The sequence below is a fragment of the Papio anubis genome, chromosome 4 (genome assembly GCF_008728515.1).
Source record: "Papio anubis isolate 15944 chromosome 4, Panubis1.0, whole genome shotgun sequence".
Classification (NCBI taxonomy): domain Eukaryota; kingdom Metazoa; phylum Chordata; class Mammalia; order Primates; family Cercopithecidae; genus Papio; species Papio anubis.
Window position 1 is genome coordinate 8,567,068 of NC_044979.1, and position 27,805 is coordinate 8,594,872.

The 27,805-nt window shown below is 40.6% G+C and overlaps 1 protein-coding gene across 1 annotated transcript; it reads right to left on the reverse strand.

Annotated features, from left to right (window-relative positions):
* Positions 1-2,471: 2,471 nt before the first annotated feature.
* GIMAP2 (GTPase, IMAP family member 2) lies at positions 2,472-7,702 on the reverse strand. Its single transcript, XM_031665031.1, has 2 exons — positions 5,804-7,702; positions 2,472-3,791 (listed from the first exon to the last, which is right to left on the reverse strand). The coding sequence occupies exons 1-2, from the start codon at positions 5,832-5,834 to the stop codon at positions 2,806-2,808; spliced, it is 1,017 nt and encodes a 338-aa protein (XP_031520891.1). The 5' UTR covers positions 5,835-7,702; the 3' UTR covers positions 2,472-2,805.
* Positions 7,703-27,805: the final 20,103 nt, after the last annotated feature.

A 27,805-nucleotide genomic window follows, 5' to 3' on the forward strand; every position in this document is an offset into this window, starting at 1 on the left:
GGATGCATTTAAGTTACTTGGAAACAATTTGATCCTTCAGGTCTTGCTTTTAATATCTAGTAGGCATACTTGATAAGTTTTTAGTCTGGAACCAATTATTTCCCACTAGCGAGGCAAGGCTCTTCTGTGAACTCTACCCAATACCCCACAAATCATAGGCTCTCTTAGTTTTTATGGTCTGTGGTGAGTGCAGGATACTGTCTCCTGTAATATTTTTGACTGGTTCTTTTTGTCACCTCAGGGGGCTTCACCACATGCATGTGGTGATCAGTATTCAATTGAAGACTCAACGGGGACTCTCTGTAGGTGTCTGGATTTCTCTCCCCGTGTAGCTGTCTCATCTCTCAGACTGTTATGTGAACTCTTAGCCACCTTTGTATCTCCAGAATCCCAGCTCTATCTTCTCAAATCAGGGAGTCTGCCAGTTCCACCTGGTTTCCATAAATGTTAGTTTTTTTTAACGCTGCATAACAAATTACCACAAACTTAGCAACTTAAAACAGCATAGATTTATTATCTCAAGATTAGTGTGGGCAAGGAGTGTAGACATAGCTTAACTGTATGTTCTCTGCTTTAGGGTTTCACCAGCCTATAATGCTAGCTTAAGTCTAATCAGAGGCTTGACTAGGGAAAGATCTGAACCCTCAGGATGTTGACAGAATTTGTTTCTTTGTGACTGTTACTAAGGGTTTTGACTTTTTCCTGGATGTTGGCTAGAGGCCACCTGCAGTTCTCTGCCATGTTAGCCCTGTTCATAGGCAATTCACAAAATAGAAATTTGCTCCTTGAAGGCCAGCAGGAGAGGAAAAGCAAGTCTTTGTGCAGCCATATAAATCACTGGAGTGACATTCTGTCACCCATGCCATGTTCTATTGGTTAGAAGTAGGTCTCAGATCCCACTCACACTCAAGTGGAGGAGTTCTACAAAGGTGTGAACACCAGGAGCCAGGAATCATTTGAAGTCATCATAGGGTCTGTCTGCTATACCCTCTCTGTGTTGTGACCTGAAAACTCTGTCAAGACAGGAGGCTGGGACAATTGAAAGTCTTGTCTTGTTTTCCAATTCTCAGTGATTACTCTGTTCAGTGTCTTCAACACTGTCATTTTATATCATTTGTCCATTTTTTGGTTGTTTCACATGGGGCAGGAAGTGGGTATCTGATCCTTGTTATGCTATTTTGATCTGACAAGGATTTTGATTTTTAAATTTAGTTTTTCTGTCTGTTGTCAGGGTATGGAAGTGTTGTAGCTTTTAAAAAGTTGATATTATATTGAGATTCGTTGCTTTACTTTTATTACCTCTAATTATCTATCTAAAATTATTATTTTTCTTTCTCATCAGTACTCATACCTTTTATTTTTATTTCTGTTTTTAAAGTTATTAGATAGATGAGACCTGTGGTAAAATGCTAAAAGAAGCAGTGATAGTCTGCATCTTTTGTTGTTCTAAATTTTAATACAAATGCCTGCAATGTTTGAGAGAAATTCTCTTTTTTCATCTGTCCACTTTTAGATGTTTTTCAGTATCTTTACATTGATTTAAAAATTTTAAAAGTTTTTATAACTGCTACTCACGGAGGAGTTTATGTAATCAATTCACTTCCCCATCATTAATAGGAGTATTCATCATTAACTTTTTAAAAATCAATTATAATTTGATTTATTAAAATTTCATGAGTTTTTTCAAATACAGTTCATCATCGTTGGTAGTTTTTTGTTCCTTTTTAATTTGGGCTGTGTGTGTATGATATTTTAAGAAATATTTCATAGCTACTTAGTACACTGTAACTAGTACTGTGATATTAAAGTTTCTGAGTCTACTTCCGTTGGGTTTTTAAATCTTTTTGATCTTGTTCATAGGGACATGATTTAGGTTCACTTTACTGAATTAATTCCATCTGAATACTCAAGTGAATTGGAGATGGTTTCCTGTAGAGAAGATTGCATTTGCTTCTACTGGATGTCAAGAATTCAACTAATTTTGGATAACTTTAGTCTCCTGGAAGGTCCTAAATTAATACAGAACACTCCAAATCAGCTCTCCAATTTTACTGACAACCCAAGATTGATTTCTTCATCTCAGGATTGGTACCAGCATTTGTCTATTGGTCAGCTCTGCCTTCCTTGTTCATGTATTCCTCATGGGCCTCAACTCCAGTTTGTGCTCCTCATTTAAAAAAAAATTGTTTGCTCCATCTTTGGAATTTTCTTTATTTTTCTGGTGAGCTCATCAATTATAAAAATTCTGTTTCTTTTAATAAATGTAGCCTCTATTTGCACCTAGCAAGATGATGCTTCAGAATATCCAGTCCAATTTACTATCTTTTCTGACATTTGTCTTTACCTATGTTTCAGTGATCAATCCGAAGGACGTCCGGGCTAAAATCTGGCTAAAATGAGTCATGTGTCCACTTATCATTTTCTAAGGAGAAAACTATAGAAGAGAATTAACAACATATGATCAAAGGAACTTTACAGTTTATGTAATATTATTTTATTGCCATTTTCATTATATTCAGTAGAAACAGTAGTACTAGAAAGAAGAAAATGAGTTTTTAGGAACATAAAACTGGCTTTAAATATTTGAAAATCAGAGGAATTTTATGTTTACAGATTTCAAAAGGCTTTGATATTATATTTCAATGCAGACAGTAACTTACCATATGATTTGGTTCATTAATAATTGGAGTGATGTTAAGATTTAAACATTTCATAGAATCTCAAATATGACATCAGGTACCACATTTTACAGGGAAAGCACTGTGATTCACCCACTAGTGAGTAAATAATAACTGGGATCTGTAACTATAACCTAGGAGTCCTGCGTTCTAGTCTAATAACTGTTCTTGAAACTATCATTAACTTTTTGGGTATAATAAACAGCAAGCTGCAGAGTAAATTGCACATACTAAAGAGTAAGCAACAAAACAAAGTGCACATGCTGTGCAATATGCAAAGCAACAGAATTAGCAATCTGAGACACAACTGAATACAAAATAAAACACACAGTTGTGTTTTGATTAAGGCTCTTTTCAGGCAATTTGCTTCAGCCAAGGCTGTGTAACTTCTCTGAGTTTCCATGTACTTTATAAGGCTCTCTTTGAATTCCTTTAATTTTTGATCTGATCCCACAGATCCACATTTAGACCTCTGTATTAGGCTGTACAGCCCATTGGTATAGTGATCACCATTTTTCTCCATCAACAGATCCTCAATCAAGTCCATTAGCTCCTTCACTTGGTCATCCTGATTTCTCCCTTCAGCACGGTTATTAAAGGCACAGATTCGCCCACCACATGCTGCCACCAGCTTGCTTAGGGCTTTGTTATCAGAGTTGCGCGTGTAATCCATCAGGGAGCCACCACTGAGGTCTTCCTTGTGGGTAAAGAGGACAATTGTGTGTCCCATGGCATCCCCTCCAAAGATCTCCTTCACCCTCTGTGCAGCCTCCTGGTCCTGTGAGGTGTAGCGGCCCAGCTGAGTCACCAGGAGCAGCACATGGGGTCCTGGTGCAGAGAGCAAGTAGCACCTCTGCACCTCTTTGTACAGAGCTTCATAGTGGTCCTTCCAAGAAAACATATCTGGTGTGTCAATAATGACAATCTCTCTATCTCCCCAGCTTCCCTGACTTTTGCTGCAAGTCTTAGTCAAGGTCCGGGAACTCAGCTTCGATTCAAATGCTTGCTTCCTGAGGATGCTGTTCCCTGCAGCACTTTTGCCGGCTCCTGTTTTGCCCACAAGGATGATTCTCAGCTCAGATCTGCTGGCACATTGGCCCTTTGCATGTGATCCTGTGAGGAGCAAGTTTACTGTGTTTATCACCACATTGATCATGGCAGTGGAATTTTTTTTTTTTCTTTTTCTGTCTTTTTTTTGAGACCAAGTCTCACTCTGTCACCCAGGCTGGAGTGCAGTGTCACAATCTAGGCTCACTGCAAGCTCCACCTCCTGGTTTCACGCCATTCTCCTGCCTCAGTCTCCCGAGTAACTGGGACTATAGGCGCCCACCACCGCGCCCGGCTAATTTTTTTTTTTTTTTGTATTTTTAGTAGAGATGGGGTTTCACCCCATGGTCTCGATCTCCTGACGTGATCTGCCCACCTCCGCCTCCCAAAGTGCTGGGATTACAGGTGTGAGCCACCGCGCCCGGCTGGCAGTGGAATATTTTTTAATGGTAAGGAGGTATTCCCCATTATGTAAAAGGATACTCTCATATCTATTTCATGTATGAAATGAAAACTAACTTGATTTCTCTAGGACTGCAGGATATTGCCATTTGGAGCCTAGGAAAACACACTTGGGGATGAGATGGATTTAGAAACATTTCTCATCATGCAGTGGTTGCCTGAATCACTCAGTCCTGGATCTCTAGAAGAAAAGTTCTCTGGAGATCAGAGATGTGTAGGCAAGGCCATGGGTTCCATCTCAATGTGGGTCAAGTGACCTGGCTCTGTTTCAAGGCCAGAGGTTTCTCCTCTGACCTTTGCTGGGCAGAGTGGGGTCATGACTACCAGGGAAGTGTCTAGACCAGCAAAATATTAGAATGAGCACTGTAAAATTATTTTTATTAGTGAAGAAATAACTGAGATCTTATAAAGGATATCATAATTTTGCTTAGAAAGGATGGCATAATTTTTGTATAAGATAGTCACAGAATATGGTAAACTTCCCTCTCTCTTTCCCCATTTCCCTTCAACGTGGGTAAGGTTCTGGGGAGAGGAGTGAATGGGGACAGAGGTATGAAGGAGAATGTGTTTCATTCATTCCCCCTAAAGGGGAAGGCATAGGAGCCATGGTGCCATTTCTGCTGGTCCACATGGCAGTGAAAGGAATGACTTGTCTAGGGCGGGTTCATGGAAGACTCAAGATGCAGCTTTGTAGTGGAGAGATGAGTTATTTAACTTGCAAGGTAGGGGTACTCTGACTCCTGAGGGTTAACTCCTTGATTCCTTTACTGTAAGGGAGGAACATTTGACCTGTATGAATGAAATGGAATACCATGATAACAGAAGAATCTTTCTGGAGGGAATATCCAAACAAACTAAGACTCTTCTGCTAAGCCCATTGCCTTTTGGGGTTTAGCTGTTCCTTACTCTCATGTTGCAGAAATAAAGTTGGAGAAAGAACATCTACATTGACTACAGAATATCAGAGCTTAGAAGGAACTTAGACTGTACAAAGAAAATGAGCTTTCTGAGAGGCAGCATGCAGTGGTGAAGAATAAAGAATCTGGAGCTGGATTGCTTAGTTTTAATTGTCTTTCCATTGCTAGTCATATGATCTTGGACAACTGATTAATTTCTCTGCATCTGGAGAAGATGACGGTTTACTCCATGTGGTGGTGTTCTAAGTATTAAATAAGTTAATATATGTAAAGAACTTAAAAGAGTGCTGGTGCACTAAAGCACTTAGTGAAAATTAGGCTAGGATTGTTTATAGCAACCTCCTTATAGAGGAAGTAACTTGCATGCAGTGGTTAAGTAACTTGGACAAAGTCCTAAATAGTTAGTGAAATCTACCATTTATTGAGAACTTTTAATGTGCCAGGATCTGTTCCAAGTGGTTTACCTTCATTACCTAATGTACTCCTTCTAGCAATGGTATGAGTTAGGTGCTGCAATGCCCACCAGGGGTCTTGTTCTTATTTGGTTCAAATGACGTCTTGGGCTCACAGAACTGCCATGGGCCTCACTGGGACACTAGTCTACTTTAATGGAAATCTTAGCTTGCCAGAGGGACAATGTTGGGCCTTCCACCTAGTGGAAGTCTATGCAGCAATTCATGGAACACTGCAAACTGTCACCTGGGGATGTGCCAGGGCAAGGAGATGGCATCTTGAGCAGTTAGAGAAGCCACCCGGACTCACAGGAGCCAGTGTCTCTTGTAGCAACCCTAGGGGTTTAGCTTCCAGATTCCCTGCAAGGAACATGAGAGTTACAAGAGTCACTCTGCTCAGGGAAGTTCCAAACAGCTTCCTAGCATGTATTTATAGTTCTTTCAGCATAGATATAATTCACCCATCAAGAGAAGTTTTCAACCATAAGCAAAGTTCCTAATAATGTTATAGACATTTTACTCTTATTAAATTACTAGAGAATCTGAGCTGAAACGTTTAACCAAAGATTAAATTCTCAGGCAGAAAGGGAAATGGTTTGTCAACCTTTTTACCCATGGGTTTCTTTTATTCACCTTATTTTACACATGAATCTGCAACTTGGCCAAGAACTTAGAGCTATTAAAATTAACCAATTTTGTAAATGAAAAAGCTGGCAGTTGAACCAGCCCATTTTCTATGCCTGAAGTATTAGTGCTTTGCCATGCTGCTACACCAATACTTGTTGCATATATTTAAGTATTTTCTCTTCCAGCCAAATTGGCCAAAACTTATGGACATTTATTCTTATTTTCTGTATGCCAGTGAAGTTATGGCCTCACAGTGGGCAGGCAATGTACACTTTTACTTAAAAGGAAGCAGGCATTACATTACAGATTTCTATATTCTGAAAACAGCAGCCAAGCAGCTCCTGATACACCTTGCTGGTGCTTGCTTAGAGGTAGCCAAACTGCACCTTTAACCTTCCTCTCGCCTATGAAAACAGAAATCAAGGGAGTCGCTGAAGAGAACCGGTGGGAGTCCTGAGTTTCTGGCCTCCTAGGAAGTGCAGCCTCATTCTCTCCCGTGGGGAGGGTATAGGGAAGAGAATTCTCTGCATCCAAAGCCAAGTGAGAGGGTCTCTAAAACATCCACTCATAAATATTGGGCACGTCACCGAAGTTGAGAGATAGATAGGTCATTTCCCAGATGGGTGTCTGCTGAATGACAGAAACTGGTAAGCCTATCCAAGTGCAGCAAAGTGAAGAGAATTCTTGAGCAAATTTAGAGAGAAGTAAGATATTACCTGGAGTTTGGAGACATGTATAAACATGGAAATTGGTGTCTATTTCCTTTCTGGAGAATTCTAAATTTTGAAGGCAGACTAGAGCCAACTAGGAGACCAGGATAAGGTGTAAGAAGCAATGGCTTAGGGGGTTTCCCATGGACAGAAGGGATCTTACAGAAAATAACGAGGCACAGCTGCCTTGATGAGGCCCTGCCAAAGGCCTGCCTTGTATGGCAAAGGGAGTGCAATAGTAAGAGGAAGCCAGGGGTGCCATGAGGGTGGGAGCAGAGGTCTAGTTGGATAATTCAGCCAGAGAGGGCACAGCCTCTGGCAGGAAGTGTGCAAAGCATCAGCCCCATGGGGCCGCCACAGTGTCCTCGCACAGTGGAGGGTGTCTGCTGTAATGGGGCATGGGATGGTGGTGAGGACCAGCCAGGAGACGACTGCAAAGACAATGGGACTCAAGCACTCCACTTTCTTTCTCCAGTCACCCATCCTCCTGCCTGATGGGGAAAGAAGGACTAGCATGAGGGTTGAGGAGGCAGAGCTGGAAGGGAGAGGAGGACTTTTGGAAGGTCCCAGAGTTCAGGCTGAGGCTGAGGCTGAGGTAGAGGAAGGAGAAACTCATACTGAATGTAAGTTTGATATTAGATGGCACCGAACAATGCAACACCTGATATATGTGTCATAGGGACTTTAATAGACTATTCTTCTAGTCTGCATTAATCATAAAGGCAACTGCCTGAGATGGCATCAATAAATCAAGATTGTGGCCAGGCGCGGTGGCTCATACCTGTAATCCCAGCACTTTACGAGGCTGAGGCAGGCAGATCACTTGAGGTCAGGAGTTGTAGATCAACCTGGCCCACATGGTGAAACCCTGTCTCTACTAAAAATACAAAAATTAGCCAGGCATAGTGACACATGCCTGTAATCCCAGCTACTCAGGAGGCTGAGGCAGGAGAATCACTTGAACCTGAGAGGCAGAGGTTACAGTGAGCCACAGAGTGAGACTGGGCCACAGAGCAAGACTCCATCACCACCCCCCCCCCAACCAAAACAAAAGGAAATCAAGATTGCATAATAAGAGGCAGTGATGGGAGGAAAAAAAGTTGTTTCTCATTTGGATCGCAGAGTTCAGCTTGTTAATAAACAAGTTCCATACACAATGAAGCCAGAGACCTCCTATTTCTCACAGGTGAGGGTTGAGTGTGAAGGGGAACTTGGAAGGGAGGAAGATCTGGGCTCTTCTTGATGTAAGAGACTGAAGATAGGGCTGGCGAGGGGCAGAGAGTGAGGAGGAGGGAGTGGGAAAGGGGAGGTCAAGATACAGAGAGAAAGACACCCATACCATACAGATAGCAGAAACAGGTGCAAGAAGAGGAGAGAGAGAGAGAGGACAAGGGAAAGAAAGGGAATGATAGAGTCAGAGACAGAGAGAGAGAGAGAGAGACAATCTATAGAAGTGTGAGAGAAGGAAGAGAAGACTGAATGGTAGGAGAAGGAATATATCAAAGAGATCTGAAAGATTTGTGCATAAGGGAAAAGCCTGGATGCATATTTTGGATCCTGGTGAGTATTTTAACAATTTTCAGGCCAGATGTGGTGGTTCATGCCTGTAATCCCAGAACTTTGCAAGGTCGAGGCTGGCGGAAACCCCGTCTCTACTAAAAATAATAATAATTAAACAAATAGCTGGGCATGGTGGTGTGTGCCTTTAGTCCCAGCTACTCAGGAGGCTGAGGCAGGAGAATCACTTGAACCTGAGTGGTGGAGGCTGCAGTGAGCCAAGATTGCGCCACTGCACTCCAGCCTGGGTGACAGAGCGAGACACCATCTCAAAACAAACAAACGAACAACAACAACAAAACCAAAACAAAAACCTGCAATTTTCAGCTGCCGGTGGTGGTAGCTGTGGGAGTTAGAATAAGATCCTTCATTCTTTTTTATTTTGCCCCAACATCATCAGAAGACACACACACACACACACACACACACACAAAAGAGAAGTCACTTTCTTACCCCAGTGTGTGTGTGTTTTTTTGTCCATTTGTGTGTGTGAGACAGACAGAGACAAGACACTTTTTAGTTTTAAATACTCAAAGATCTTTATTTTTCTTTTTTTTTTTCTTTTTTTCTTTTTTTTTTTTTTTGAGACACAGTTTCACTCTGTCACCCAGGCTGGAGTGCAGTGGTGCGATCTTGGCTCACTGCAACCTCCACATCCTGGGTTCAAGCGATTCTCCTGCCTCAGACTCCCAAGTAGGTGGGATTACAAGTGTGCACCACCACCCCTGGCTAATTTTTGTAGTTTTAGTAGAGACAGGGTTTGACCATGTTGGCCAGGCTGGTCTCGAACTCCTGACCTCAATTGATCCACCCGCCTCGGCCTCCCAAAGTGCTGGAATTAAAAGCATAAGCCACCGCACTAGGCCAAGATCCTTATATTTCTAAACAACCATGCTTCATTTGTCTACTAATAAGGGACAAGATGGGTGGGAAAAGAATGACTTCCTACTTTACAGAGAACTGGAATCACTTGCTGAGGAGCTGAGAAGTGGGTTTTGTTCGTAAGCCTCACGCCCAGTTCTCTCTCGCTTCCTTCCTCCCATCCTCTCCCAGGTCAGCCCGGCTCTCTTCTGTTTTTGTTTTGCCTGCACACTCTTCCCTTCTGTCAGCTTTCTTTGTAGGTGTGCCTTCCCTTACACCTGAGGCGCAGTCCTCCCTTTCCCTCTCTTTCTTTTTCCACCTTGCCTCCTTCCCTCCTCTACTCTCTCCAAACCTCCTCCCTCATGTTGAGTCTTTGCTGACAGACTCAATGAATTAAGATTATGACTCTGGGAAACCGTGCAATCCTTTAAGCCAGAAATACACTTCACTTGATCCATCAATTGCTTGAATTTTCCTCATTCCCCAACAGCCATTGGTTATGAAGCCCTTGCAATCTAGGAACTACTATGCAGTGAGAAGCATCGGTACATTTTCATCAGCTAGTTTCTCTTGCTTAAATCTGGCAGGCATAGACCAAGCCTACAAGCACAGAAAACTGAAAGCCACATGTTAATGCCCAGATTCTTCCCAGTTAGCACTTTTTATTGGCTTTATACTATGGAAATTCTTTCTTTGCCAGTGATGTGTAAAGCAAATTGCATTGGTTTCCTGTAAACTGGCTTCACCTAAGGAAAAGGCAGTCACTCTAAATTGTTTCTCTTAAAATAGGACAAATTTGTTCTAAGAAAAATGAAAATGTTTGTGCATGGCTTGGAACCTAGAAATCAACACTGCAGAACTTTTTGTAAATCTTGGCTTACCTGATTTACTGTCCAAAGAAACAGTTGGCTCCCTGTTCGGTCCTGTTATCTTGTAGCTCAGCTCCAAGAGAAAAAGAAAGTAAAACTGAAACTCCAGATGGTCTTCTTCCTCTCTTGAATCTTCACTGAGCTTCCTGACTGCTAACAAACCCCACCACGTGCCTATGTCTGAAATTCTCTTTCATGCCATTAAACAAAATAAAGTTTAAATGGAAAGTTAATCAGTAGTTATTTACTGTCATGTGGGCCAACTGTCTCTTCTCAAAAGTGAAAAAAGAGTGTTTTAATTATTTCATCTGTACTAGAAAGAAAGGCACGAATGCCAAGGAAGTTGGTAGATTTCAGTCCTTCCCAGCTGGGATATGTCCTAACAGTTAGAAGTTTGTCTAGATGCAAATGACCCCCCGAGAAGGGCTTAAACCTCATTCACACTGGCAGCAGGGATTGTTCTAAAGCAGATGCCACTGGGAGAGAAGAGGAGCCTCTGATAGGCACTGCCCAGGGGAAGAAGGGCACAGAAAGGGGAACCTGAGAGGGGCCGGTGTTGTACGAGTCTGATTGTAAGGACCATTAACCATCAAAACGTTTTTACATAATTCATTCATGGCTTCTAGGTTTCTGGGCCTTTCTTCCCTGTCCAGCTCTATAATTTCAGAGAACCTCCCTGTGGGGAGAAATTGTCTAGCAAATATCTATAGTAATAATCTGGAGTGGTTTATATTGAAGAAGAATAACGCAAATAATTACAGTTGAAATCGTCCAAATATTCTTTTTCTTATACATAGGGCAGTTGCCACACAGGGGAAGAAAGACATGGAATTTGTATTGTCTTTAAATACTCCCAGATTAGTAGTGATATGCATTGCTTTCTTTCCAAACTCATTGGTCAAGAATAATCACATAGCCCTAGGCTCCTAATCACAAAGCCCTAGGCTCCTAATCACATGGCTCTCCTATTGAGAGGTGACAACATGCTAGCAGCCCTCGCTCTCGGTGCCTCCTCAGCCTCAGCGTCCACTCTGGCAGCGCTTGAGGAGCGCTTCAGCCCGCCACGGCACTGTGGGAGTCCCTCTCTGGGCTGGCCGAGGCTGCAGCCGGCTCCCTCTGCTTGCAGGGAGGTGTGGAGGGAGAGGCACGGGCTGCGTGCTGCACGGAGTCCAGCGCCAGTTCCGGCAGGCGTGGGCGCGACTCGGGGGCCCAGCACTCAGAGCGGCTGACCGGTGCCTCCAGCCCAGGGCAGTGAGAGGCTTAGCACCTGGGCCAGCAGCTGCGGTGGGTGGGCCGGGTCCCGAGCAGTGCCGGCGGCCGGTGCTGTGCTCGAGCTCTCGCGGGGCCTCAGCTGCCTCTTCGTGCGCTGCCCCCTGCTCCACAGCACTCAGTGCCATCAACCACCCAGGGGCTGAAGAGTACAGGTGCAAATGACCCCCTGAGAAGTGGATTCCGGGGGACTGGCAGGGCAGCTCCACCGGCGGAATCCACTAGGTGAAGCCAGCTGGGCTCCTGAGTCTAGTGGGGACTTGGAGAACTTTTATGTCTAGCTAAGGGATTGTAAATACACCAATCAGCACTCTGTGTCTAGCTCAAGGTTTGTAAATACATCAATCAGTACTCTGTATCTAGCTAAGCTAGTGGGGACTTGGAGAACTTTTATGTCTAGCTAGAGGATTGTAAGTGCACCAAGCGCTCTGTGTCTAGCTCAGGGATTGTAAACACACCAATCAGCACTCTGTCAAAATGGACCAATCAGCAGGATGTGGGTGGGGCCAGATGAGGGAATAAAAGCAGTCTGTCCTGCCAGGCAGCTTCCGCAACCCGATCCGGTATCCTTCCACGTGGTGTAGGCTTTGTGTTTCCCCTCTGCAATAAATCTTGCTGCCACTCACTCTTTCGGTCCACACTGCTTTTATGAGCTGTAACACTCACCCTGAAGGTCTGCAGTTTCACTCCTGAAGCCAGTGAGACCACAAACCCTCCGGGAAGAACAAATAATTCCAGACGTGCTGCTTTTAAGATCTGTAGCACTCACCTCGAAGGTCTGCAGCTTCACTCCTGAAGCCAGTGAAACCAAGAACCAACCAGAAGGAAGAAACTGGGGACACACTATCTTTAAGAACTGTAACACTCACCGTGAGGGTCCACAGTTTCATTCTTGAAGTCAGTGAGACCAAGAACCCATCAATTCTGGACACATTAGGAGGGAGACTGGGGAATGCAGTGGGCCCTATGGAACCTGGGTGAACACTACCACCTTTATAACACACAATTGTTGCTCTGTTTCTTTTTCTTCCAGATCCTTTACTGTACAATCTCATAAGCATGCTTGAAGAACAATACACAGGCAACTCCTGCTTGATATCTATAATCTGTTAGTCTATAATTTAGTCCTAAAAATGAAATATTCTATGTAAAAACACTAACTGGGGCCTATTTCTTATTGTTTTATGTGTGAAACCAAGGTAATGTAATATGCATCAAACTGAAAGCTTACCAATTTTCTAAATCATAAATAGAATTTATGAGAAAAAACTGTCAACTTAGAATACCAGAATTATAATATATGCTTCTCTGAATACCAAAAAAAAATACTTTAGGCTTATTTTATTTTATTTTATTTTGATTTGGAGTCTCACTTGTCACCCAGGCTGGAGTGCAGTGGCACAATCTTGGCTCACTGCAATCTCCACCTCCTGGGTTCAAGCGATTAGCCTGCCTCAGTCTCCCAAGTAGCTGGAATTACGGGCACTGGGCTAATTTTTTGTATTTATATATTTATTTATTTTAATAGAGACGGGGTTTCACCGTGTTAGCCAGGATGATCTTGATCTGCTAACCTCATGATCCGCCCGCTTTGGCCTCCCAAAGTGCTAGGAATACAGGCGTGACCCACTGCATCCGGCCCAATAATTTAGGTTTATAAATAAAAAATATTGGATGATGTAAGTGGGAGTGCAAGGCATCTACAGGTCTAATGAATTCAGTGGATCACCTACACGACCCATGTTCATTTCATCTAACTATCCATTTTCAGCGTTGGCTTTATCTTACTTTGGTAGAAAGACGGATTTGTAATTCCATAAATTATGCTCAGGAACAGCAGTGTCTAGAGAAAAGTTTGTAATTTTCCTTTTCTGTAACTGGTTTTTAAGGAAAAAGTAAACTTTAATAAAAAAAATGATAAATATGTATATAATAACAGATTCAAAATACATAAAACAAAAATTGTCAGGACTAGAGGGAGAAAGAAATCCACAAGCAGCTGGAGATTTTAATACTTCTTTTTTAGTAATTGATAGAATAACTTGATAAAAAAATTCATGATGATATAGAAGATCAGAAAAGTACTATTAACAATCTTGAGATAATTGATACTTATAAAACATTATGCTTTACAACTGCAGAATACGTATTCTTTTTCAAGTGAACATCTACCTTCATGAAGACATAATATGATGGAAAATAGTCTCAATAAATTTGAAACTACTGAAACCATACAAAGTATGTTCTCTGACAACAATTGGATGATGCAAAGAAATCAATAACAATATGATGTCTAGATAATGCCCAAATGTGTCAAAATTTGAAAACTGATAATGAAAACAAAACTTACCATAACTCATTGAATGTAGTTAAATCAGTGCTTAAAAGGCAGTATATAGCTGTTTTTATATAAAAAAGATAGAAAGGAAGAAAGAAAGGAAGTATGGAAGAGAAAGAGAAAGGAAGGAATCCTTGCTACAGCTAGGAGAAAAAAATTCTCAAAAATGTATCTAGAAAAATATGTTATTCATGATAAAGAACTTTTATAACTCAATAATTTAAAAAAGACACATAACCTAATAAAAATGGGCAAAAATTGAACAGATACTTCAGAAAAGGAGATACATGAATAACCCAGTTACTTAACATCTTTTTTTTTCAACTTTTAAGTTCAGGGGTATATGTGCAAGTTAGTGATATAGGTAAACCTGTGTCATAGAAGTTTGTTGTACAGATTATTTTATTACCCACGTATTAAGCCTAGTACTCAATAATTCTTTTTTCTCATCCTCTCCTCCTCCTACTCTTCACCCTCTGGTAATCCCCAGTGTCTGATGTTCCCTTGTATGTGTTCATCTGTTCTCATCATCTACCTTCCACTTATAAGTGAGAATATGCAGTATTTGGCTTTCTGTTCTTGTGTTAGTTTGCTAAGGGTAATGGCCTCCAGCTCCATCTATGTTCCTGCAAAGGATATGATCTCATTCATTTTTATGGCTGCAGAGTATTCCATGGTGCATATGTACTGCATTTTCTTTATCCAGTCTACCATTATTGGGGATTTAGGTTGATTCCATGTCTTTGCTACTGTGAATAGTGCTGCAGTGAACATACATGTGTCTTTATGACAGAATGATTTATATTTCTTTGAGTATACACCCAGTAATGGGATTACTGGGTCAAATGGTAGTTCTGTTTTTAGGTCTTTGAGGAAATACCACATTGCTTTCCACAAATGTTGAATTAATTTACACTCCTACCAATGGTGTATAAATGTTCCCTTTTCTCTGCAACCTCACCAGCATATGTTAATTTTTGATTTTTTAATAATAGTCGTTTGGACTGGTGTGAGATGGTCTCTCACTGTTGTTTTGATTTGCATTTCTCTAATGATCAGTGATGTTGAGCATTTTTTCTTTTGCTTGTTGGCTGCATGTATGTCTTCTTTTGAAAAGTGTCTGTTCATGTTCTTTGCCCATTTTTTTTTCATACTTTAAGTTCTGGGGTACATGTGCACAACGTGCAGGTTTGTTACATATGTATACATGTGCCATGTTGGTGTGCTGCACCCATTAACTCGTCATTTACATTAGGTATATCTCCTAATGCTATCCCTCCCCGCCCCACTCCCCATGATAGGACCCAGTGTGTGATAATCCCCTTCCTGTGTCCAAGTGATATCATTGTTCAATTCCCACCTATGAGTGAGAACATGCGGTATTTGGTTTTCTGTTCTTGCGATAGTTTGCTGAGAATGATGGTTTCCAGCTGCATCCATGTCCCTACCAAGGACATGAACTCATCCTTTTTTATGGCTGCATAGTATTCCATGGTGTGTATGTGCCACATTTTCTTAATCCAGTCTGTCACTGATGGACATTTGGGTTGATTCCAAGTCTTTGCTATTGTGAATAGTGCCGCAATAAACATACGTGTGCATGTGTCTTTATAGCAACATGACTTATAATCCTTTGGGTATATCCCCAGTAATGGGATGGCTGGGTCAAATGGTATTTCAAGTTCTAGATCCTTGAGGAATCGCCACATTGTGTTCCACAATGATTGAACTAGTTTACAGTCCCACTAATAGTGTAAAAGTGTTCCTATTTTTCCACATCCTCTCCAGCACCTGTTGTTTCCTGACTTTTTAATGATTGCCATTCTAACTGGTGTGAGATGGTATCTCATTGTGGTTTTGATTTGCATTTCTCTGATGGTGAGTGATGATGAGCATTTTTTCATGTGTCTGTTGGCTGTATGCATGTCTTCTTTTGAGAAATGTCTGTTCATATCCTTTGCCCACTTTTTGATGGGGTTGTTTGTTTTTTTCTTGTAAATTTGTTGGAGTTCTTTGTAGGTTCTGGATATTAGCCCTTTGTCTGATGAGTAGATTGCAAAGATTTTCTCCCATTCTGTAGGCTGCCTGTTGACTCTGATGGTAGTTTCTTTTGCTGTGCAGAAGCTCTTTAGTTTAATTAGATCCCATTCATCAATTTTGGCTTTTGCTGCTGTTGCTTTTGGTGTTTTAGACATGAAGTCCTTGCCCATGCCTGTGTCCTGAATGGTATTTCCTAGGTTTTCTTCTAGGGTTTTTATGGTTTTAGGTCTAACATTTAAGTCTCTAATCCATCTTGAATTAATTTTCATATAAGGAGTAAGGAAAGGATCCAGTTTCAGCTTTCTACTTATGGCTAGCCAATTTTCCCAGCACCATTTATTAAATAGGGAATCCTTTCCCCATTTCTTGTTTTTGTCAGGTTTGTCAAAGATCAGATGGCTGGAGATGTGTGGTATTATTTCTGTGGGCTCTGTTCTGTTCCATTGATCTATATCTCTGTTTTGGTACCAATACCATGCTGTTTTGGTTACTGTAGCCTTTTAGTATGGTTTGAAGTCAGGTAGCATGATGCCTCCAGCTTTGTTCTTTTGACTTAGGATTGTCTTGGCAATGCGGGGTCTTTTTTGGTTGCATATGAACTTTAGAGCAGTTTTTTCCAATTCTGTGAAGAAGGTCATTTGTAGCTTAATGGGGATGGCATTGAATCTATAAATTACCTTGGGCAGTATGGCCATTTTCATTTCTTTTTTATTATTATTATATTTTATTTTTTATTTAATTTAATTTATTTATTTATTCATTTTTTTTATTATACTTTAAGTTCTAGGGTACATGTGCATAACGTGCAGGTTTGTTACATATGTATGCTTGTGCCATGTTGGTGTGCTGCACCCGTCAACTCGTCAGCACCCATCAGCTCGTCATTTACATCAGGTATAACTCCCAATGCAATCCCTCCTCCTTTCCCCCTCCCCATAATAGGCCCTGGTGTGTGATGTTCCCTTTCCCAAGTCCAAGTGATCTCATTGTTGAGTTCCCACCTATGGGTGAGAACATGCGGTGTTTGGTTTTCTGTTCTTGCGATAGTTTGCTGAGAATGATGGTTTCCAGCTGCATCCATGTCCCTACAAAGGACACAAACTCATCCTTTTTTATGGCTGCATAGCATTCCATGGTGTATATGCGCTACATTTTCTTAATCCAGTCTGTCACTGACGGACATTTGGATTGATTCCAAGTCTTTGCTATTGTGAATAGTGCCACAATGAACATACGTGTGCATGCGTCTTTATAGCAGCATGATTTATAATCCTTTGGGTATATCTCCAGTAATGGGATGGCTGGGTCATATGGTACTTCTAGTTCTAGATCCTTGAGGAATCGCTATACTGTTTTTCATAATGATTGAACTAGTTTACAATCCCACCAACAGTGTAAAAGTGTTCCTGTTTCTCCACATCCTCTCCAGCACCTGTTGTTTCCTGACTTTTTAATGATTGCCATTCTAACTGCTGTGAGATAGTATCTCGTTGTGGTTTTGATTTGCATTTCTCTGATGGTGAGTGATAATGAGCATTTTTTTCATGTGTCTGTTGGCTGTATGCATGTCTTCTTTTGAGAAATGTCTGTTCATATCCTTTGCCCACTTTTTGATGGGGTTGTTTGTTTTTTTCTTGTAAATTTGTTGGAGTTCTTTGTAGGTTCTGGATATTAGCCCTTTGTCAGATGAGTAGATTGCAAAATTTTTCTCCCATTCTGTAGGTTGCCTGTTCACTCTGATAGTAGTTTCTTTTGCTGTGCAGAAGCTCTTTAGTTTAATTAGATCCCATTTGTCAATTTTGGCTTTTGTTGCTGTTGCTTTTGGTGTTTTAGACATGAAGTCCTTGCCCATGCCTGTGTCCTGAATGGTATTACCTAGGTTATCTTCTTGGATTTTTATGGTATTAGGTCTAACATTTAAGTCTCTAATCCATCTTGAATTAATTTTCATATAAGGAGTAAGGAAAGGATCCAGTTTCAGCTTTCTACTTATGGCTAGCCAATTTTCCCAGCACCATTTATTAAATAGGGAATCCTTTCCCCATTTCTTGTTTTTGTCAGGTTTGTCAAAGATCAGATGGCTGTAGATGTGTGGTGTTATTTCTGTGGGCTCTGTTCTGTTCCATTGGTCTATATCTCTGTTTTGGTACTAGTACCATAATCTTTTGGTTACTGTAGCCTTGTAATATAGTTTGAAGTCAGGTAGCGTGATGCCTCCAGCTTTGTTCTTTTGGCTTAGGATTGTCTTGGCAATGCGCGCTCTTTTTTGGTTCCATATGAACTTTAAAGCAATTTTTTCCAATTGTGTGAAGAAACTCATTGGTAGCTTGATGGGGATGGCATTGAATCTGTAAATTACCTTGGGCAGTATGGCCATTTTCATGATATTGATTCTTCCTATCCATGAGCATGGTATGTTCTTCCATTTGTTTGTGTCCTCTTTTTTTTCACTGAGCAGTGGTTTGTAGTTCTCCTTGAAGAGGTCCTTTACATCCCTTGTAAGTTGGATTCCTAGGTATTTTATTCTCTTTGAAGCAATTGTTAATGGAAGTTCATTCATGATTTGGATCTCTGTCTGTTACTGGTGTATAAGAATGCTTGTGATTTTTGCATATTAATTTTGTATCCTGAGACTTTGCTGAAGTTGCTAATCAGCTTAAGGAGATTTTGGGCTGAGATGATGGGGTTTTCTAAATATACAATCATGTCACCTGCAAAGAGGGACAATTTGACTTCTTTTTTTCCTAACTGAATACCCTTGATTTCTTTCTCTTGCCTGATTGCTCTAGCCAGAACTTCCAACACTATGTTGAATAGGAGTGGTGAGAGAGGGCATCCCTGTCTTGTGCCAGTTTTCAAAGGGAATGCTTCCAGTTTTTGCCCATTCAGTATGATATTGGCTGTGGGTTTGTCATAAATAGCTCTTATTATTTTGAGATATGTTCCATCAATACCGAATTTATTGAGAGTTTTTAGCATGAAGGGCTGTTGAATTTTGTCGATGGCCTTTCTGCATCTATTGAGATAATCATGTGGTTTTTGTCTTTGGTTCTGTTTATATGCTGGATTACGTTTATTGATTTGCATATGTTGAACCAGCCTTGCATCCCAGGGATAAAGCCCACTTGATTGTGGTGGATAAGCTTTTTGATGTGCGGCTGGATTTGGCTTGCAAGTATTTTATTGAGGATTTTTGCATCAATGTTCATCAGCGATATTGGTCTAAAATTCTCTTTTTTTGTTGTATCTCTGTCAGGCTTTGGTATCAGGGTGATATTGGCCTCGTAAAACGAGTTAGCAAGGATTCCCTCTTTTTCTATTGATTGGAATAGTTTCAGAAGGAATGGTACCAACTCCTCCTTGTACCACTGGTAGAATTCGGCTGTGAATCCATCTGGTCCTGGAATTTTTTTGGTTGGTAGTCTATTAATTATTGCCTCAATTTCAGAACCTGCTAATGGTCTATTCAGGGATTCAAATTCTTCCTGGTTTAGTCTTGGGAGATTGTAAGTGTCCAGGAAATTATCCATTTCTTCTAGGGTTTCTAGTTTATTTGCATAGAGGTGTTTATAGTATGCTCTGATGGTAGTTTGTATTTCTGTGGGGTCGGTGGTGATATCCCCTTTATCATTTTTTTTATTACGTCTATTGGATTCTTCTCTCATTTTTTCTTTATTAGTCTTGGTAGCGGTCTATCAGTTTTGTTGATGTTTTCAAAAAACCAGCTACTGTATTCATTGATTTTTTGGAGGGTTTTTTGTGTCTCTATCTCCTTCAGTTCTGCTCTAATCTTAGTTATGTCTTGCCTTCTGCTAGCTTTTGAATGTGTTTGCTCTTGCTTCTCTAGTTCTTTTAGTTGTGATGTTGGAGTGTCAATTTTAGATCTTTCCTGTTTCTCTTGTGGGCATTTAGTGCTATACATTTCCCTCTACACACTGCTTTAAATGTGTCCCAGAGATTCTGGTATGTTGTATCTTTGTTCTCATTGGTTTCAAAGAACATCTTTATTTCTGCCTTCATTTCATTATGTACCCAGTAGTCATTCAGGAGCAGGTTGTTCTGTTTCCATGTAGTTGAGCGGTTTTGATAGAGTTTCTTAGTCCTGAATTCTAGTTTGATTGCACTGTGGTCTGAAAGACAGTTTGTTATAATTTCTGTTCTTGTACATTTGCTGAGGAGTGCTTTACTTCCAACTATGTGGTCGATTTAGGAATAAGTGTGATGTGGTGTTGAGAAGAATGTATATTCTGTTGATTTTGGGTGGAGAGTCTGTAGATGTCTATTAGGTCCGCTTGGTGCAGAGTGAGTTCAATTCCTGGATATCCTTGTTAACTTTCTGTCTCGTTGATCTGTCTAATGTTGACAGTGGGGTGTTAAAGTCTCCCATTATTATTATTGTATGGGAGTCTAATCTCTTTGTAAGTCTCTAAGGACTTGCTTTATGAATCTGGGTGCTCCTGTATTGGGTGCATATATATTTAGGATAGTTAGCTCTTTCTGGTGATTCGATCCCTTTACCATTATGTAATGGCCTTCATTGTCTTTTTTCATCTTTGATGGTTTAAAGTCTGTTTTATCAGAAACTAGGATTGCAACTCCTGCTTTTTTTCTGTTTTCCATTTGCTTGGTAGATCTTCCTCCATCCCTTTGTTTTGAGCCTATGTGTGTCTCTGCATGTGAGATGGGTCTCCTGAATACAGGAAACTGATGGGTCTTGACTCTTTATCCAATTTGCCAGTCTGTGTCTTTTAATTGGACCATTTAGTCCATTTACATTTAAGGCTAATATTGTTATGTGTGAACTTGATCCTGTCATTATGATATTAGCTGGTTATTTTGCTCGTTAGTTGATGCAGTTTCTTCCTAGCATCAATGGACTTTACATTTTGGCATGTTTTTGCAATGGCTGGTACCTGTTGTTCCTTTCCATGTTTAGTGCTTCCTTCAGGATGTCTTGTAGGGCAGGCCTGGTGGTGACAAAATCTCTAAGCATTTGCTTATCTGTAAAGGATTTTATTTCTCCTTCACTTATGAAACTTAGTTTGGCTGGATATGAAATTCTGGGCTTAAAATTCTTTTCTTTAAGAATGTTGAATATTGGCCCCCACTCTCTTCTGGCTTGTAGAGTTTCTGCCAAGAGATCTGCTGTTAGTCTGATGGGTTTCCCTTTGTGTGTAACCTGACCTTACTCTCTGGCTGCCCTTAACATTTTTTCCTTCATTTCAACTTTGGTGAATCTGACAATTACGTGTCTTGGAGTTGCTCTTCTCGAGGAGTATCTTTGTGGCATTCTCTGTATTTTCTGAATGTGAATGTTGGCCTGCCTTACGAGGTTGGAGAAGTTCTCCTGGATGATATCCTGAAGAGTGTTTTTCAACTTGGTTCCATTTTCCCCATCACTTTCAGGCACACCAGTCAGACATAGATTTGGTCTTTTCACATAATCCCATATTTCTTGGAGGCTTTGTTCATTTCTTTTTACTCTTTTTTCTCTGCACTGCTCTTCTCGCTTCATTTCATCTTCAATCGCTGATACTCTTTCTTCCAGTTGATCGAGTCGGTTACTAAAGGTTGTGCATTTGTCATGTAGTTCTTGTGTTATGGTTTTCATCTCTATGAGTTCTTTTAAGGTCTCTTCTGCATTGATTATTCTAGTTATCCATTCATCCATTCTTTTTTCAAGGTTTTTAGTTTCTTTGCGCTGGGTACATAGTTCCTCCTTTAGCTCTGAGAAATTTGATTGACTGAAGCCTTCTTCTCTCAACTCATCAAAGTCATCCTCTGTCCAGCTTTGTTCCATTGTTGGTGATGAGCTGCGTTCTTTTGGAGGGGCAGATGTGCTCTGATTTTTTTAATTTCCAGCTTTTCTGCACTGCTTTTTCCCCATCTTTGTGGTTTTGTCTGCCGTTGGTCTTTTATGATGGTGACGTACCGATGGGGTTTTGTTGTGGATGTCCTTTCTGTTTGTTAGTTTTCCTTCTAATAGTCAGGACCCTCAGCTGTAGGTCTGTCGGAGTTTGCTTGAGGTCTACTCCAGACCCTGTTTGCCTGGGTATCAGCAGCAGAGGCTGCAGAAGATAGAATACTGCTGAACAGTGAGTGTTGCTGTCTGATTCTTGCTGTGGAAGCTTCATCTCAGGGGTGTACCCCACCGTGTGAGGTGTGAGGTGTCGGTCTGCACCTAGTGGGGATGTCTCCCAGTTAGGCTACTCAGGGTGGGGGTCAGGGACCCACTTGAGCAGGCAGTCTGTCTGTTCTTAGGTCTCAACCTCCATGCTGGGAGATCCAGTGTTCTCTTCAAAGCTGTCAGACAGGGACATTCACATCTGCAGAGGTTTCTGCTGCTTTTTGTTTAGCTTTGCCCTGTCCCCAGAGGAGGAGTCTACAAGAGGCAGGCCAGCCTCCTTGAGCTGTGGTGGGCTCCACCCAATTTGAGCATCCAGGTGGCTTCGTTTACCTACTTAAGCCTCAGCAATGGCGGGCGCCCCTCCCCCAGCCTCACTGCTGCCTTGCAGTTAGATCTCAGACTGCTGTACTAGCAATGAGGGAGGCTTCATGGGTGTGGGACCCTCCGGGCCAGTCATGGGATGTAATCTCCTGGTGTACCATTTGCTAAGACCCTTGGTAAAGCACAGTGTTAGGGTGGGAGTTACCTGATTTTCCAGGTGTTGTGTGTCTCAATTTCCTTTGGCCAGGAAAGGGAATTCCCTTCCCCCTTGGGCTTCCCAGGTGAGGCAATGCCTCACCCTGCTTCAGCTCTTGCTGGTCGGGCTGCACCCGCGGACCAGCGCCAACTGTCCAACATGCCCCAGTGAGATGAAACTGGTACCTCAGTTGAAAATGCAGAAATCACCCGTCTTCTGTGTCGCTCAGGCTGGGAGCTGGAGGCTGGAGCTGTTCCTATTTGGCCATCTTGGGCGCACCCCTCTTTTGCCCACTTTTTAATGGGGTCTTTTGTTTTTTTTCTTGTACATTCATTTAAGTTCCTTGTAGATACTGGATATTAGACTTTTGTCAGATGCAAAGATCTAATATCCAGCATGTATAAGAAAAAAATAGATTGCAAAAATTTTCTCCTATTCTGTAGGTTGTCTGTTTATTCTGTTGATAGTTTTTTTGCTGTGAGAAACGTTTTAGTTTAATTAGATTCCATTTGTCAAATTTACTTTTGTTGCAATTGCTTTTGGCAAGTTCATTATAAAATCTTTGCCTGTTCCTGTGTCCAGAATGGTATTTCCTAGGTTATGTTCCAGGGATTTTATAGTTTTGGGTTTTACGTATAAGTCTTTAATCCAGCATGAGCTGATTTTTGTATATGGTGTGAGGAAGGGGTCCAATCTCAATCTTCAGCATATGGCTAGCCAATTATCCCAGCACCATTTATTGAATAGGGAGTCCTTTTCCCGTTACTTGTTTTTGTCAGCTTTGTTGAAGATCAGAAGTTGTAGGTGTGTGGCCTTATTTCTGGGCTCTCTATTCTGTTCCATTGGTCTATGTGCCTGTATTTGTACCAGTACCATGCTGTTTTGGTTACTGTAGCTCTGTAGTATAGTTTGAAGTTGGGTAGCATGGTGCTTCCAGCTTTGTTCTTTTTGCTTAGTATCGCCTTGGCTATTCAGGTTCTGTTTTGATTCCATATGAATTTTAAAATAGTTTTTTTCCCCCTAATTCTGTGAAGAATGTCATTGGTAGTTTGATAGGAATAGCATTAAAGCTTTAAATTGCTTTGGGCAGTGTGATGGTTAATACTGAGTGTCAACTTGATTGGATTGAAGGATACAAGGTATTGATCCTGGGTCTCTAAAGGTGTTCCCCAAAAGATTAGCATTTGAATCAGTGGGCCAGAAAAGGCAGACCCACCCTTAATCTGGGTGGAAACAATCTAATCAGCTGTCAGCATGGTTAAAATATGACCAGGCAGAAAAATCTGAAGAGAGACTGGCCTAGCCTCCCAGCCTACATCTTTCTCCCATGCTGGATGCTTCCTACCCTCAAACATCAGACTCTAAGTTCTTCAGTTTTGGAACTTGGACTGGCTCCCCTTCCTCCTCAGCCTGAAGATGGCCTATTGTGTGAAATATATATGTATATTCCATTAGTTCTGTGCCTCTAGAGAACCCTGACTAATACAGGCAGAGTATGGCCATTTTAACAATATTTATTCTCCCTATCCATGAGCTTGGAATGTTTTTTCATTTGTTTGTGTCATCTCATATTTCTTTGAGTACTGTTTTTGTAGTTCTCATGACAGAGATTCTTCACCTCCCTGGTTAGCTGTATTCCAAGGTATTTTACTCTCTTTGAGGCAATTGTGAACGGGATTGCATTCCTGATTTGGCTCTTGGCTTGACTGTTGTTTGTGTATAAGAATGCTAGTGATTTTTGTACATTGATTTTTTTGTATTCTGAGATTCTGTTGCAGTTGTTTATCAGCTGAAGAAGCTTTTGGGCAGAGACTATGGGGGTTTCTAGATATAGAAACCTTGTCTGCAAACAAGGATAGTGTAAATTTCTCTCTTCCTATTTGGATGCCCCTTATTTCCTTCTTTTGACTGATTGCTCCAACCAATATTACTTCCAATCCTATGTTGAATGGTAGTGGTGAGAAAGGGCATCCTTGTCTTGTGACAGTTTTCAAGGGGAATGCTGCCAGCTTGGGCTCATTCAGTATGATGTTGGCTGTGGGTTCCTCATAGATGGCTCTTATTATTTTTAGTATGTTTCTTCAATACTTAGTTTGTTTCAGAATGAGATAACATTGCACATTACTCAGAATGGTTAAAATAAAATCCAAAATGACAGGCAACAAGTGAGAATTTTGAACAATCAGAACTCTCATACAATGTTGATGGGAGTGTAAAATGTTACAACACTTTGGAAAAATGTGTGGCAGGTTTTGTGCCCTTTGGTAGAGTATTAAGTCTTTCTTCATATAGAGCACATAACGGTTTTTACCCAGTTTGTTCATGAGAATTTAACTTTTTAAGTTGCTATTCTAAATCAGAATTTATCCTTTTACCCTATCTTCTAAAGGGCTTTTATTTTATAAAGAGAAATACAATAAAATTAGTAAATTAATTTCATAAACAGCTAATTTACTTATTTCAATATTTTAAAACATTTAAAAAATTTCCTTTTGATTTTCTCGGAGTTTCTAGGTTTATCAGAGACTCAGTTGCAAATAGTGATAATTTTCTCTCCTTGTTTCCAAAAAGTCTTATGTTTCTTTCTCTTGTATAATTACATTGCTTGTTACCTTTTCAAAAGTGAGCTAATGTGTTTTTATTATTTATTTAACTGTAGGGCATCTAATATCTTATTATTATTGATGCTGGTTATTGGCAATTAATCAGTTTATTTTAAAATCAGTGTGGCTATACTTTGCTTAGTCCTACTTCATTAAAGTCTTTCATCTGAGATATAAATTTAGAAAAATTTATTTTAATGTTGACTGATATAATTCCATGTCTTTTTCCTTTTGACCTACTAATATTGCAAATTGCATCACTATGTTTCCTAACATAAGTGATATGTACATGTGCATGTGCAAAAGTTTGGGTTCCAAGGAATACAGACTGTTGAGATGAAGATGAAATGGATGAAGGAAGTTTATTGGGGAATCCTCTCAGGAAAAGTACTAGAGGGGGAAGGAAGAACCTAGGATTAGGCAGGGAGAAGTGAGACTGAGATGTAGTCACAACAAATATGGACTCTACAGGGAGTTCTAAAGTTTGGTTGGAGTTTCAGAATGAAGGGGAGCTAGCAGGACTTTATAATCCCCATTGGATGCAAACTTCCCCTGGAAAAGACACTTGACTTATGCGAGGCATCTTTCTTCAGCAGAAGCCAATTTCTGGACAGGTCTGATGGCTCAACAGCTGACAGCTAACAGCTGGCCTCACTCCCAGCAACTGGAGATAGGTCCTTCTGTTTTTGCACTGTTCCTCTAGGTTCGGAGATGCAAATGTTGCTTCTCCTGCTTCATCTTTTAGACCATCTGTAGAGACTTCCAAGCATAGTTTTAAATATCTCCATGATGAAACTTCTTGTTCAAGCCTTCTCACTGCTGTCCCTTCTGAACATGAGCATACATGGAACGTTTCCCCTACATCTCATGCTTCTAGTAAGTGATGTGACTACAGCCTTAAATTAGGGGTAAGATAGATGTTGGGAGGAGGTGAGGAAGGAGAGGGCAGTGGCTGAGTAAAGGTGCATGTTTTAGAGTACTGTGACATTTTAAAATTCATTTTATTCCCATGGTTCAAGGCAATTTTGGACAATAGGTCAAGACAAAAGAATAGACCACAGATTTTCTGTAGTGATATTGAGATGTATTTGACAATTGTTCTGTGATTTCTTGTAAAGGGTTTATTTATAAAGCAGTACTGTTCGATAGAGAATTCTGTGATGGAAATGTTTACTGTCTGCCCTGTCCAATATGGCAGCCACTAGCACATGTGGCTGTTGAGCACTTGCAAGGTGGCTAGTGGGATGGAGAAACTGAATTTTACATTTTAATTTTAAATCATATAATTAAATGGCCACATGTGGCTAGTGGTTACTGTTCTGAACAGTGCAGTTATAGAGTATATCATTCTTAATAAGATGATACAAAACATTGTGTTTGTGAAAGGAGAAGAGTGCACAGGTAAAGATATAATGAGAAATTGCAAAACAAAAGGAACAAGTGGATTTAACATCCCCAAATTCCAAAACATGGAGTGGGGATCCTTGTTACTATGAGTTTAAAAATTATGGTGACTTCTTTTAGGCTTGTTTAGCTTCCTGACTTACTAGGCAGTTTTCAATTCATCATTATATTTTGGGATAACTAAGAATTCAGGAGCTCTTTAACCTCAAACTCTCCCTCACTATTTAAACTCCCAAAATTTAAATATTTGCCATAAATAACTTTCCACTGATTGCACCCAAAATTCATTATTTGAATTGAAACTCCACTGAAGGAAATCTGATTGTGCACACCAGTAAAACACTGATATTGCCCTTGAGTCTGTAGGGTGAAAGTTAAGTGAACTGCAGTCATATCTCAGCTGTTTCTTGACAGGATCCTGTCTTGTTCCCACGTTGTCTAAATTGGTTTTTAATTGTTAGAATCATTTTCTTCATATTATTAAGTGAAAGTTTCTTCTACGAGAAAGGGACAATTTATTGCTGATTTCCAAAGTTTCATGAAGTGATGACTGCAAAGCAACACAATAACAACACCAACACCAACACCGCCAACAGAAAAACCCTTCTTGGATCTTTTTGAAGAGGTCTGAATTGGTGACATGTAGTACAGTGAAAAATGTGAAGAACTATGAGCCTTACATAGCAAAGGACTTACTGCCAGAGAACTAATTCAAACCACAATCATCTCCTGGAGGGTCAAGTGCTGTAAAGACAATTACCAGTCCCTTGGAACTGGATATGGACAAACCCCAGGCATGAACAATTCCTCCTCCTCCTTCATCAGCTCATCTCACACACTCATCCCACTGAGCAGCCACTGTGAGGACTCTGATCTCCCTCTCCTCTCCTCTAAACCTCTTTTAGGCAATTCTAATTAGTAAATAAACCTTTTTAAAATTTGTGAGTGAAATTTGAATTTGTTATCTATATGAACCTATTTTTATATTTGATCAATTTTTCTGAATTCTTGTAGAGGTGTAGTAGAGAAGAATGTTTGCATTGATATCACTGCTCACTGCAGACAGACATGAGTGTAGTGTTAAATAACTGGCAAATAATCAGCTAAACAATGATCTGATTGGCATTTAGTGGCCTTCCATTTTGCAGATATCATTGTTGACTGTTATATTGCTTTGATTGTTTAAGAGTGTTTTAGTGATATCTGGAGGAAATTGTTGGGGTTTTTGGATGGGCTAGAAATGTATTGCAGCTTTTCCCCTTTAAATGATGAAATATAGAGCCCCTATGGTGGAATTTTGCTATGTAACTTTTTTTGGGGATGTATA